The following is a 13089-nucleotide window of genomic DNA, read 5'->3' as shown; positions in this document are numbered from 1 at the left end:
CTTTCAATAGTAGCCTACTTTTTAAAACTTATTGAAAACATAATTACTGTTTCAGTATGTGATTTAACATAATTCTTTATTTTATGAGTATTCCTCTACTAAAAATCGGGCCGGCCCCCACTCGAGTGGTGTCTGTCACCCACTATGGGCAGCCCTGTCCTGCGGGCAGAATGACAGATGCCAGTAGCACAGCTGTGGACAGTGAAAGTGGCGCTCAACACTTGCTTCAACATTTTAGTAAAAGTGGTTATGTGTCATGTTCATCATTCCAGTTGAATTGACTTGTATATACAGAGTATGAACAAAATCCATCCGGTAGTTCAGGACCAATCACTGTACACAGACAGCATATGAGGTATACTGAACACGTGTATTTCAGTGGGGGGGGGGGGAGAGAAAATTGCAACATCACAAATATTTTATATTTATACTTAGTCTAAAAAGGGGGGGAAGAAAGGAGGAGAATTATGACAAGATAAAAGAAAATTGGTGTCAAAATCAGTATCCTGTATTTTGAAGTCCATGAAATATCTATCCTCTGATTGAGGGTCTGGCTAATATGTACATCTATTATCAGGCAGTATATCTCACTTGACAATATGTGTCAGAGGAAGAACAACTTGTTTGCATGCATCTGAAGTCTGACTAGTGTAATATGTAGCTAGTCGGCAATGTATGCAATTGAGGAGGAAAGGAACTGGCCACTCTACCCCATTATCTACTGGTCTACTTGCTTCATAAGTGGTGCCTTCTTGGTATCACTTGTGACGTTCAGACCTGTCTTCGGACAGCTGACTAAACAACAACAATGTTACGTACCTTAGGCATTCCAGACTGTATACATTCAGCAAGTATGTTGTCATTATCCCCAGAGAAGTTGGAACTGTCGTCAGAGAGTTCTGGCCTCTCGACTTCCCTGTCCCCACTCGAAGCATGCTCCTCTCCTTCCTCCACCCCTTCCAGGCGGGTCTCTTCTCTGCGAACCTCAGTCTCATCTCCATCACCAGGCAGTGACAGGACAGAGAGGTCGGAGTGTGACCCAGCATGGGATATGTTTGCAGGAGTGCCTTCGGTGCAGTAAGTTCGAACTGCATCTTCACAGGCACCCCCGGGGACCTGCAGCATAGAACATTAAGATATGATATCTATCTAAAAGAATACCCCTACACTTCTACGGATACTGAGTAGTCAGACCTTTAGCCTGTCACGCAGACGGACTGGGTTCGATTCCCAGTCAGGCCTGAGAATTTTCATTGAAAAATTCATAGTGACACTTTCAAATTCAAATTCAAATTCAAATTTATTTACAATTTACATTTGAAATGAATACATATGTATGGATACCCGAAATGAGCATATGCTCGTGCTCGGGTACAGTCCAGTAGTCTACATAAATTTTACAGGGATCAAATAATAATGCTGATGATAGAAATAATAGTAACAATAACAATAACAATAACAACAATAATAATAATAATAATAATAATAATAATAATAATAATAATAATAATAGTGATAAAACAAAAATATTTACAATAATAAAATAAATACTAAGACGGATAAAATAAAATATAAAACCACTAGCGAGAGTTAACACAACTTAAATAAGCATATAATAATCGGAAAAAATGACGAACTCGAAAATCAACAGAAAAGTTTGTTGTATCGCAGATGACAGCAACCGCCGTATTGACATTGTGTTGTGCATTAATGGTAGTAGGGGGGAACTGAAAGTCTATGTAACGGCCGTTCTCTTCGAATCTTCTCGTACAATCATGGGAAGTTAAAGCTGCAAAAACAAAATGTCTACGAGTCAAACTGTTCATTATTACCAGGATAAATACAAATAATACTGAAATATATTAATCTAGTTTCAGTTGTAGATCTCCCCTTTTGTGAAAGAGGTGGACAAGGTTGCAGTTGGAGTTTTTTCGGGGTTCTCTATTTCCTGATATTAGGCATCTACCCCATTCCGTTATTTCTCCATTCCATCAACATTCCATAACATTCCTCAAATGCCAAATGGCGACACACGTAGGGGGCTGGCCTAAGTACATTGTGGTTGCCTGCCAGGAACCTGGGTGTGCAGTGAACATTAGTGTAGTCAGATGGTGTGGTTTGGAAATGCACCTAGCTTGATCAACGCAATAGATCCAGTACCTCCCTCCCTAAATTCAATCCAATTCAAGATCTAGAAGGAAATTAATATCTACATTAAACATTATTTCCCCACACAGGTCTTTAGAAGCACTAAATCATCTCTAACAATGCGCATTTCCTGGTTTTGTTATTCACGAGTCTGTAGGATTTATAACATTATCAATATAGACAGAACACAATAATATGAAATCCATTTACACAACTGTGATTCACTGTTTCACGTCTTGAATTACAATCTTTCTTATTATGCAATACGACACTATTTCTATGATAGGATGTTATTTAAAATATATATATATATATATATATATATATATATACACATATAGTCTACAGTATAATCAAATCTACACATATCTTGACATCTCACAAAATTACAAAATCAATCACATTCAGTTGAACATTTTTCTCAAATTAAGTATTTCAAAAGTACATTTGAATTCAAAGACTAGAGAATGATGAAACGAATGTATGATGTGAATTCCAGAGAACTGTATATCAAGGATTACAAATAAATACAGATCGAGAGGTAAAAACTGTGGTAGGGTTGAGTAAACTGATTGATCATCTCAGATTTATGGAAGCCAAACGAACCAGAAAGATTTTAAAACTTGACACTGACTTTGACAATGATAAACAAGATGGGATGATGAATGGGTGGCTTGAGTCTGTGAGCAAGTGAATGAGAATGAATCAATAGATGGATGGATGGATAGATGGATGAATGAATGAACAGATGAATGATAAATGCATATGGATGCATATAAATAAATAAATAAATAAATAAATAAATAAACAGATAGAATATAATTAAATAAAACGATGGTTAAATAAATGGAGAAAGGCAAGTGAATAAATAAATACATTTATGAAAAAATAAAAATGAACAGACAAATGAATGAATAAATGGACAAAGACGAGTGAATAAATAAATAGATTTATGAATAAATAAATGGACAAAGACAAGTGAATAAATAAATAAATAGATTTATGAATAAATAAAACATGGACAGATGAATGAATGAATGAATGAATATACAAATCTATTGATGAATAATTGAATAGATGAATTAATAAATGAATGGCTAAATAGCTAAAATGAATGAATACTTAAATGACAAACAGATGAATTAATAGAAAAATGAAATAAATAACATAAAATAAATATTTATTTATAAAATAAATAAATGGAAAAAGACGAGTGAATAAATAAATATATTTATAAAAATAAAAAATGGACAGATGAATGAATAGATGGATGAATTAATAAATAAACAAATCTATTGATGAATAACTGGATAGATAAATGAATGAATGGCTGAATGCACTGGATACTTAAATGACACTGAATGAATAAATGTATGAATGAATAAATAAAGAGACAAAGATGAGAGAATAAATAAATAGGTTTATAACTAAATAAAAAATGGGTAGACAAATGAATAAATGGATGGATGGCGGATTAGATGCATGAATGAATTAATGAATAAACAAATCTATAGATGAATAAATGGATAAATTAATGAATGAATAAGTGGCTAAAATGAATGGATACTTAAATGAAAAACAGATGAATTAATAAACAAACAAACAAACAAATAAATTAAGTAATGGAGAGATGAGGAAATAGGAAGGTGGATAAATGAATGTATGAATAAAGTAATAATATAAACACATAAAATATAAATGTATAAATGAATGAATAAATACAAAATGAACAGATGGATGAACTAATAAATAAATCAAGTAAATAAATAAATAGACAAACAGACTGCCAGAGACTGACAGACAGGCAGGCAGACAGGCAGTCAGTCAGTGAGACAGAAGGATAAATAAATAAATAAATAAATAAATAAACAAACAAGTAATACGAGAATTAATAAAATAATAATGGATGGTTGAATGAATTAATGAATAAACAAATCTATAGATGAATAACTGGATAAATTAATGAACAAACAAACCAACAAATAAATTAAGTAATGGAGAGATGAGGAAATAGGAAGGTGGATAAATGAATGTATGAACAAAGTAATAATATAAATATATAAAATATAAATGTATAAATGAATAAATAAATACAAAATGAACAGATGGATGAACTAATAAATAAATCAAATAAATAAATAAATAGACAAACAGACTGCCAGAGACTGACAGGCAGGCAGACAGGCAGTCAGTCAGTGAGACAGAAGGATAAATAAATAAATAAATAAACAAGTAATACGAAAATTAATAAAATAATAATGGATGGTTGAATGAATTAATGAATAAACAAATCTATAGATGAATAACTGGATAAATTAATGAATGAATAAGTGGCTAAAATGAATGGATACTTAAATGACAAACAGATGAATTAATAAACAAACAAACAAACAAATTAAGTAATGGAGAGATGAGGAAATTTGAAGGTGGATAAATGAATGTATGAATAAAGTAATAATATAAATATATAAAATATAAATGTATAAATGAATGAATAAATACAAAATGAACAGATGGCTGAACTAATAAATAAATCAAGTAAATAAATAAATAGACAAACAGACTGCCAGAGACGACAGGCAGGCAGACAGGCAGGCAGTCAGTGAGACAGAAGGATAAATAAATAAATAAACAAACAAGTAATACGAGAATTAATAAAATAATAATGGATGAATGAATGGACGAAGAAATGAAAAAAAAAAATAAATAAAACGACAGATGGAAAAATGAAAGGATAAATAGATGAATAAGGGAACAAATGCATGATTGATTAAATAAACAAATGTTCAATAACCAATATGGGACGAATGAATGACACTTCTGTATGCGAATCTAAAATCTTAGATCAATGTCACTTACTTCCATGTAGTTCATGGATTTGGTGGTGCTTCCTCTACTTCCTTCTTGTTGTTTCGGTTGATTTGGTTTCCCCTGTTTCAAGTTGTTATTGGGGGTAGTTTTAACAGGGATGCCACTGGGACGTCCACTGCGTGAAGGCTGAGACGATGATGCTTGAAATCTGCTACTGGCAGCAGGCTGATTGGATCGCACTTGAGCATTCTTGTTGGCACTTCCAATGTTGTACTGACATTGTCTTTGCCTAATAAATCAATACACAATTTCTACATTAATACTTCATGATATGTGATCAGTATCAATGTCTTCACAGAGATAAGATAACATCTGACAAAGTGAATCTGACATATAGTGACGATGACTTCTAGATATCGATTATTAAATCCAATATATGAAGAAATTAGGCCTGCATTTGTATGACATCACCAGTGTTAGGTGCTATATATATTATATTCCTCTCTCTTTCATGCAATAATCAATCATATTGACACCAGTACTGATAAACAGATAAATTATATAAGAGTTCCGTATCATATCATGTTATCATGGCAATCTGTATCATTTTAATATGATTAGTAGGGAGGTAGAACTAAAACATTACGAAGGAGGAAATATTTTGACCACGGTATTATTAAATTATATTATTTGCTAGCGTAATTTGCGCATTTTTTTTACGTGGATGGCTTGATCTATGTTTTAATCTAGAATCTAGTATGATTCAGAATACGGTTGTGCCAATATTTTATTCCAATTTAGTAGCAATAAAAAGTTTTCTTAATCTTGATCTAGCAATAACTAAATTTATTGTAATCATAATAAAATGTATTGTATGTATCATAAACTATTCAATAGTCTATAATTAATAAGATCATTGTTGGTAATCAATTTGTAATTGATTGACGCGTCTTTGATATTGGCGCGTAAAATATGTGGAGAAAAACAAAATTCGAAATAATCGTTAAAAAATTAGAGAGTGCAAAATATGCCGGGCGCAAATTACATCAGCAAATTACAGTACATACCGGTAATGAAGTTTAAGTTTCATTTTTGTAACCTTTTATGCATGTATTGTAATTAGAACAATAACAAATTACGACTTAGGTATAATGGATCACTTTTAAATTTAAAAAGTTGAAGTTTAAATTTACGTGTAATATTTTAGATGTGTATCAGTAGTTTAAACACAACAAAGTACGATTAGTCGATTACATTGGGTCATAAAATGTGGTTGAAACACAAATGAATGTACGAGTTACAATATTAGTCACTTTTAAATTAAGAAAGTTTAAGTTACATTTCTAGTTTAAGACTCTGAAAGAATACTTCGTTGTGTTTCAATTTCATTATATAAAATAGTACAGAAATTATTTTCTATGGTTATTCTAACACACAAAACATAAGATAAACATTCTCACTTTTCGTAAGATATTTAAACAAACTGAACCTAAATTGTAGAAAGTCAGAGAAATGAGATGATTACAAGGTGATAATTCGGTGTAATGAAAATATACAGTGAATTACTTTTCGTTAATCCTGAAATTTCTTGATAATATTTGGAAAGAAAGAATGACGATAATTTTATTGTTAAATCCGGGCAATACATGTGCACACACAGCGACACAATTTCGCAATGTATCAAACATTTATTATAATTAATATAACATTTCATGATTTACGCAAGTTTCTTAAAACGAATTAATTCTATCACGAACAGTTTCATTATAGGTACATCAGGATTTTTTCACAGCGAATTAATCCTGTCAATAGCACGATTTTATTACTATCTGAAGTTTCTTATAACAAATAAAGTACTTATCATACATATTCCGAAATAAATTTCGTGACTGACACAATTTCATGACTTAACAAGAGTTTCTTAAATTCTGTAACTGGCACAATTTATTTTATTATGATGTATAACAGAGTTCCTTATAACAAGTTAATTTCGTTAATGGCACAACATAATATATCAGAACGAATTAATTGCATAACCCGAAAAATATTGCATAATTTAACGAAGTTTCTTAAATGTTTCTATTTTGTCACTAGCACATTTTCGTCAATGACAGAATTGCATTATACTACAGAAGTTTCTTATAACGAATAAAATTATGATGTTCATTATAGCAAATGAATTTCGACACTGGCACAATTCCTTTATACAATAGAAGTTTCTTATAACGAATTAATTTTGTCATTGACACAATTTCGTTATCACTAAAATTCCTTATAATAAATTAAGTTCGACATTGGCATAATTTCATTATGCAACACAAGTTCTTTATAAGGAATTAAGTTGATTAATGTCGATACTGACACAATTAAATTATACAACAGAAATTCCTTAAAACGAATTTTCGACACTGGCACAATTCCATTACACAAGAGAAGTTCCTTAAAACGAATTAATTTCGACGCTGCCACAATTTCATTATACAGTAGAAGTTCTTTATATTGAATTATAGAGGTTCTTATAACGAACTGATTTCGACACTGCCACAATTCTTCAAAAATAAAAGTATGTAATAAATTAATTTTGTCACCAACACAATTTTGTTACCATTAAAAATTCTTATAACGAATTAATTTCGACATTGGCACAATTTCATTATACAACAGAAGTTCTTTTTAACGAATAAATTTAGTTTCTTATCTAACTTCGTTATACTATCTTTCCACTGTATACTGAACACCATTTAAAACGGTATTTGATACAAAACCTACCAGCAGTAAGATGTGTAACTGTCCGTACCTGCTATTCTGCATGCCAATGTTGATACAGGCTGCCAACATATCTTCATCATTCTCTTCCTCGCCCTCGCTAACTGGAGCCAGTTCACAGCAATCTGCCAACTCCCCACGCTTTTCTTTCTCCACGTCCTGCTTCTCCATGCCTTCCTCCCTCTCCCTGCCCTCTCTCCCAACCAAGTCCATGCGAGCTGTGTGGTGAATACCTGTTGGAATGTTGCTTGGACGGGGATGAGGAGATGGTTTTCCCACCACTTCCTGCATTGCAACATAAAATATAGATTATGCCCTTCCTTAGTTTTTATTTATTTACAATGGCGGAGTTAAGGCCATAGGGCCTTCTCTTATACTCTACCAGGTCACAAATATACAATGTAAGATATTCAAGCAGTGAAATTAAACACGAAGTGAAAAGAACAAAAATACTAAGATATTATAAAATGATAAACTTGACACAATACAAAACGAAAGTAATACCACAATACAAGAAAGTAAGATACTGATCTATAGATTGGAATACTACATACATAAGTAACTCAATCAGTATAAATAGTTACGAGGGAAAACAGAAAGAAGAATATAACAAATACAATGTAATAAAGTGATAAAAAAAACGAAATATGTTGTTGTTGACCAATGCTAAGGATCTTGAATTTCTTCCATTCTCCTGCAGGCATCCCAATAGTATTTGGTGAGCTGCGATGGTAAATCAGCATCTATTTTCTTTATTGTTGGGCATTGTAGCAAATGTTCTTTATCTATGGTGGAGTTCTGATTTCTACAGAGGGTGTACTGTGGATGCTGGTAGATATTAATTCAATGTAGATGAGAGGCGAGACAATCATGTCTGGTTGTTAAGCGAAATATAGCAACAGCCTTTTTTCGTAGTAAATCTGAGATGTTATTAATGTCTAGCAGAATGTTCCAAGGTTTGCTTTTGCTTTTCTTCAGGAATTCCTGTTTACAAAAGGACTGAACTATGTGTTTGATCCTGACTTTTGAGGCATGAAAAGAGACTGTATTAGTTTGAGTTTGATGTTTGTTCCTTTTTTGGCCAGGAAGTCAGCTTTCTCATTACCTACTATTCCACAGTGAGGATATCCATTGAAAAACTACCTCTTTACGAAATATAAATAAAACCAAAATAGCTATGATGATAAATTAATCTGGTGATCAAAGAAATGGGCTTATAATTGAAGGGAATCCAAATTGAAGAAGTGTGGTTTTAATTTATTTCTAAAACTAGATAATGTCTGACAGTCTCTGACATGCTGTTGTAGAGAGTTCCAAAGATCGGCTACAGAAATAGTGAAAGAGAAGGATATTCTATGTTTAAGAATGGAAAGTGTGATATGGTGATGTGAACGAGTATCTGTAACATTATATGAGGACAAATTTTGAAATTAAGAAGCTAAATAGCTAGGATTAGAATTCTGAAGAATATTGAAGAATAAGGTAGGAGAATGGATGGTTCTTCAATCTTTGAGAAGGACCCAGGACAATATATTAAGTGAACGTGAGATACAGTCAGATCTATGGATGTTGCAAATAAATCGAACACATGCATCATGAACATGCTGTAGTCTTTCTGTCAATCTCACTTTAAGATCAGCGGAGAGAGATCATAGTAATCAAAATGAGGCATCAAAAGCAACTGTACTACATTCTTTTTAAGTTGAATAATCAAGACAAATTAGAACTAATAAAAATTGAAGTATGGAAAAATCAACAACATTTCAAAATCTACAGTGCCTATAACCTACCTAATAATCTCCTTGATCTAACTTTGTTTGATATACAACCTAAAACTATCATAATTGGTGACTTTAACGCCCACTCCCAACTTTGGGGCTATGATAATGTAAACCAACCTGGAAAAATGATCATGGACCTCCTAAATACTACAACCGCAGAACTTGTCTACAGAAAAGAAGATCCCCCTACTTTCATTCATTATTCTGGTTCTGGTACAAATCCAGACTTATTACTAGTAACATCAGATATCCATCACGAAACCAAGAAAAAAATAATTGAAGACCCTGGATCTGGCCATAGAGTCATCATTGCTTCTATCCATCTCCACCAAAACCGAAGACAGGAACCCTACAATAACAAAACAAAGATTCTCCCTTCTAAAAACACTAGCAGGAAAGAAATGGGGATGCTCTAGGAATACTTTGAACACTACATACAAAATGTTTATACAGCCAGTGCTGACATACTGCGGAGAAATTTTAATTACTTCACCTTTCATAAACGACATAGAATATGTTCAAAACCAAGCTCTCAGACTCATTACTGGTGGAATCAAAACAACTCCAATAGATTCTATGAGATTCCTCACTAATATTAACAGCATCAAAATGACAATAGAAGAAAAAGCACTGATTCAATATGAAAAACTTATCAGATTACCAGGAAACAATTGGCATTCATACAGTCCTCTCTGTAGATTGAAAACTCAAAAAAGTTTCATATCCATTGTTCAAGAATTAAAACAGAAAATCAATATCCCGAATTTAAAAGAAAACTTACAAATTAAACCAAACCCTTTAACTCTATTAAATATAGAATATAATTTAAATTTAACAGAAGAAATACTGAAATCAGAAGTAAACATTGAAATACTAAAACAATTGCCTTTAAGAAACAATTAATATTAGGTACTCTCCACAAAACTGGCTTCATTTATACACTGACGGATCCTTGATCTCCAGGGAACAAGGTGCCGGTGCAGGTGTTACGTGCTGTCTCTTCTCACTTTATAGATCTCTTGGGTATGGAACAACAAGTTTTGATGGAGAAATCATTGCAATAAGTGAAAGTCTCAGGAATCTTCTATGCCACATCAATAAATTTAGAAATGCAGTTATATTGTCAGACTCCAAAGCAGCTATTCTATCAATCGTCTCTAAACACACACCTTCATCTCAAACAGCAGAAATAACTAAAATGCTCTCTCAATTAATATCACTCAATAAAAGAATTGTATTCCAATGGATACCATCCCATTGTGGAATCCTGGGAAACGAGAATGTGGATGCTTTAGCAAAGAAGGGCAGCACTGCTACTTACAGACTTGTTACTAAATCTACGTATTACTCTGTGAAGAGATTTATTAAATCTACATACTTAGACTTCAACAAACAAAATTTGATAACACAATCCCAAGGGAAAAAATGGAACTCTCTGCATCAAAATCCACAGTTAATTCCCGATTTACCACGAAAATCGTCTGTGGCTGCATTTAGATTGGCAACAGGCCATGATTGTTTGGCCAAACACCTGCATAGAATTGGAATATATCAGTCCCCTAACTGCCCATTGTGCAACTCAAACCAAGAAATGGATTCGGAACACCTCAAAATCTGTGCTTCAGTGGCTGGTCATGATAATATCTTTGAAAAATATTGGAGTGCAAGAGGTCAAATGACTTTATTGTCAAACGCCTGGCATTAGAAAACAACAACAACATTCTTTTTTAAGTGTTATGGAAGAAAATTTCTTTTTAGTGTGTGAATTTTCATTTAAAATATTTCACATATGTGTGTGATTTGCGTATTCCAATTTAATTTTATACAGAAAACATAATTATCATGCAGCCGCATTTTCTATTACATGTCAGGATTTGCTGAGAGTCAAAACGTGGTCTACTTTCGTAGAAACTTAAAGTTTCAGCTAACTGACTGGGCTATAGCTGGGCCTTACTTAAAAAATAAACTCTTCTGTTTCAAATTCATGTACACTTAGCAAATTGTGAACATGCCTACAAAATGTTATTTAATTTTTATACTGTATATAGCATAATGAGCAATTTTCAATTTTTATTGATTTTATCTATCATTTATCTAAAGTATTTGCATTTATTTTCTAACACTCCGTATATCAGATGGAACTAATTTATGCAACGATTCCACAATGTTAGTAAACAGAATATCTTCTTGTCACTGCTTCACAGTAAGATTACGATGGATGTAACGTTTGTTGATGAAGTAAATCAATCGAGGTTAAACAGTCTTCTCATTTATTTCAAACATTATGCAAGTTCTCATTAATGCTTTTCAGATGATTTTACTTTTTAATTATTAACCTGAAAGTACTGTACTGAATACCGAATTAATAGGTATTGGAACAGAATGTTTATTTGTAACAAAGGGATACACTTACTTTCAGCATAGCATCATTAGAAATCTTTGGTTCATCATCAATGGTGAGTGAGCTCAGACTTGTTGCCCTAGAAAATTCTACAGGTGTGTCCTCTTCTTTGAAAGCTACTACGTCGTCTTCAAATACACTGCCTTTCACAGCATTTGAACGCCCTGCAACTAAGAAAGCACCTAGCAAGTAACAAAAAAATTGAACAAAAATAAATCAAATCCTATTTATTATTACAAAAACTGCCCCCAATTAAGGGTGGCCCTTATGGACTCAGTATATCCTCAAAAAAATTAATATAACATATGTAAACATAGATATTAAATTTAAAAAAAGAAATAAAGAAAAGGGCATGAAAAATTACAACTGACAATTTTGATACATTTAACTTTATAACCCTGTTATGTTTAAGTAATTCTTGGTAAAAGGTTCACTGATTATTATTTCCATCATGTTTCCTAAGTTTTTTGAGAGGGAAGATAGTCACATCTAGATGCAATGCACAAATTTTATTTTCTTTCTTAATCTGCACTTTCACTGTCTCCAGCTGTATTACCGGCTTCCGTCATGCGACCTGCAAGATAGTTGCAAAAGAATCGTTGGTCAAAACATATTACTGCCACCTAAGCTTTTTGTCCTGTACACTTTTACTCTCTTCAAAACTTGGAAAATCCTCTGCAAACCGTGTTTGCTGTTGTTGGATAGAGTTATTGAGTACATGTGAAACATACCAGTAAATAAGCACATCGTGCAACACCTAATCCAATCACTTGATCACTACAAAAGAAATCCTCTCTTTTAGTGACAACAGTCCCAGAAGAAAACTTAACTCCCTTCCATAGCAATTGGACAATGTCCAATTGTCTTATGTTTCTTCTGTGTTATCTTATTGTTATCTCAGGCCTTAATCTTAGCCTGTGTACATAGCCTGAGGAGTGTGAGGGAAACTCGTAACACAGCTGCGAGAGTAATGGCCGAGTGCACCAATCTCGATCAAAAACGTAATGATCAAGGGTCAGGGGAACACGGTAAAAAGAAAACCCATGGTCAAAATACGATTGCAGTGCACCCCAACAATGATCCTTGGTCACAGAAACCCATTCTTCTGACTGTCCTCTTTATCCGAATTAACTCCGAGATCGTATGTCATTTTTACAAAGGAAAGCATCCATAGGAGAGCAA

The 13089-nt window shown here is 32.8% G+C and overlaps 1 protein-coding gene across 10 annotated transcripts in view; it reads right to left on the bottom strand.

Moving 5' to 3' along the window:
* LOC138694789 (adenomatous polyposis coli protein-like) overlaps window positions 1-13089 on the bottom strand; it is a 531541-nt gene that overhangs the window by 18953 nt on the left and 499499 nt on the right. For 9 of the 10 annotated variants that reach the window (XM_069818859.1, XM_069818853.1, XM_069818852.1 and 6 more), the window contains 4 exons: window positions 11920-12077; window positions 7757-8010; window positions 5008-5248; window positions 820-1116 (listed from right to left, as the gene is read on the bottom strand). In XM_069818859.1, the coding sequence (XP_069674960.1) occupies window positions 820-1116; window positions 5008-5248; window positions 7757-8010; window positions 11920-12077 (950 nt within the window). The remainder of the gene's footprint in view (window positions 1-819; window positions 1117-5007; window positions 5249-7756; window positions 8011-11919; window positions 12078-13089) is intronic. The other variant, XM_069818858.1, reaches the window with a different exon arrangement.

This window comes from Periplaneta americana, chromosome 2, assembly GCF_040183065.1.
Source record: "Periplaneta americana isolate PAMFEO1 chromosome 2, P.americana_PAMFEO1_priV1, whole genome shotgun sequence".
NCBI lineage: Eukaryota > Metazoa > Arthropoda > Insecta > Blattodea > Blattidae > Periplaneta > Periplaneta americana.
The sequence above is the reverse complement of the archived record's forward strand: the minus strand, read 5'-3'. Positions and strand labels throughout refer to the sequence as shown.